Here is a 747-nt window from a genome sequence, read left to right as displayed (position 1 = left end):
CAGCAGCAGCAGCAGCAGCAGCAGCAGGGTACCCGCTTCTGCTGCCTTGCGGAGCAGCAGAAGAAGCTCTGTCTCCTCCAGCTCTGAGTCTCTTGGGCTCTGAAAAAGTGCAAGTACATCCCAGCAGCAGCCTCCCATTTGCTGCTGCTGCAGAACCACAGCAGCAGCAGCAGCAGCCGCAGAAACAGCAGCGACCTGACCACTGCATAGAGGGTCCGCAGCAGCAGCAGCAGCAGCAGCAGCAGCAGCAGCACCTGCAGCAGCAGACAGAGGCCGCCTGCTGCTGCAGCGCGAGTCGAGGGCCCCACGGGGCTGCAGAAAGTGAGCAGCAACAACAGCAGCAGCAGCAGGGAGCTTGTTCCCTGCAGCAGCAGGACCAAGAAGGTGCTGCGGCACTGCGCAACCGGGGTCCTGCTGCTGCTGCTGCTGCTGGTAGTTCAGACACTGCTGCTACTGCTGCTGAGAGCAGCAGCATGGCTTCATTAAGCTGCTGCAGCAGCAAACTCTGCAAAGGCCGCCAGAGGCGCAGCAACAGTATGAGCAGCAGCAGCAGCAGAAGCAGCAGCAGCAGCGGCAGCGGCAGCGACAACAGCATCAGGACCGGCAACAGCAGCAGCGGCAGCAAGAATAGGAGCAGCAAGTACTGCAGCAAACGAAAGGGAACTGCAGCAGCAAGGCGGAGAAAAGCCTTGGCCCCAGCGCATGCATCTTGGAGCTGCTGTTCCCCCTCACCAACCTATGACTCAG

At 60.9% G+C, this 747-nt stretch overlaps 1 protein-coding gene across 1 annotated transcript in view; it reads left to right on the top strand.

Annotated features, from left to right (window-relative positions):
• ETH_00042835 (uncharacterized protein) overlaps positions 1–747 on the top strand; it is a gene marked incomplete at both ends in the record, with an annotated part of 3,729 nt that overhangs the window by 1,438 nt on the left and 1,544 nt on the right. The window contains one exon of the mRNA XM_013375368.1: positions 3–408. Coding sequence (XP_013230822.1) covers positions 3–408 — 406 coding nt within the window. The remainder of the gene's footprint in view (positions 1–2; positions 409–747) is intronic.

Source organism: Eimeria tenella, genomic scaffold (assembly GCF_000499545.2).
Source record: "Eimeria tenella Houghton genomic scaffold, Eth_scaff2725, whole genome shotgun sequence".
In the NCBI taxonomy this organism is placed as follows: Eukaryota; Apicomplexa; class Conoidasida; order Eucoccidiorida; family Eimeriidae; genus Eimeria; species Eimeria tenella.
Note: the sequence above shows the minus strand (reverse complement) of the source record. Positions and strands in the feature narration are given on the sequence as shown.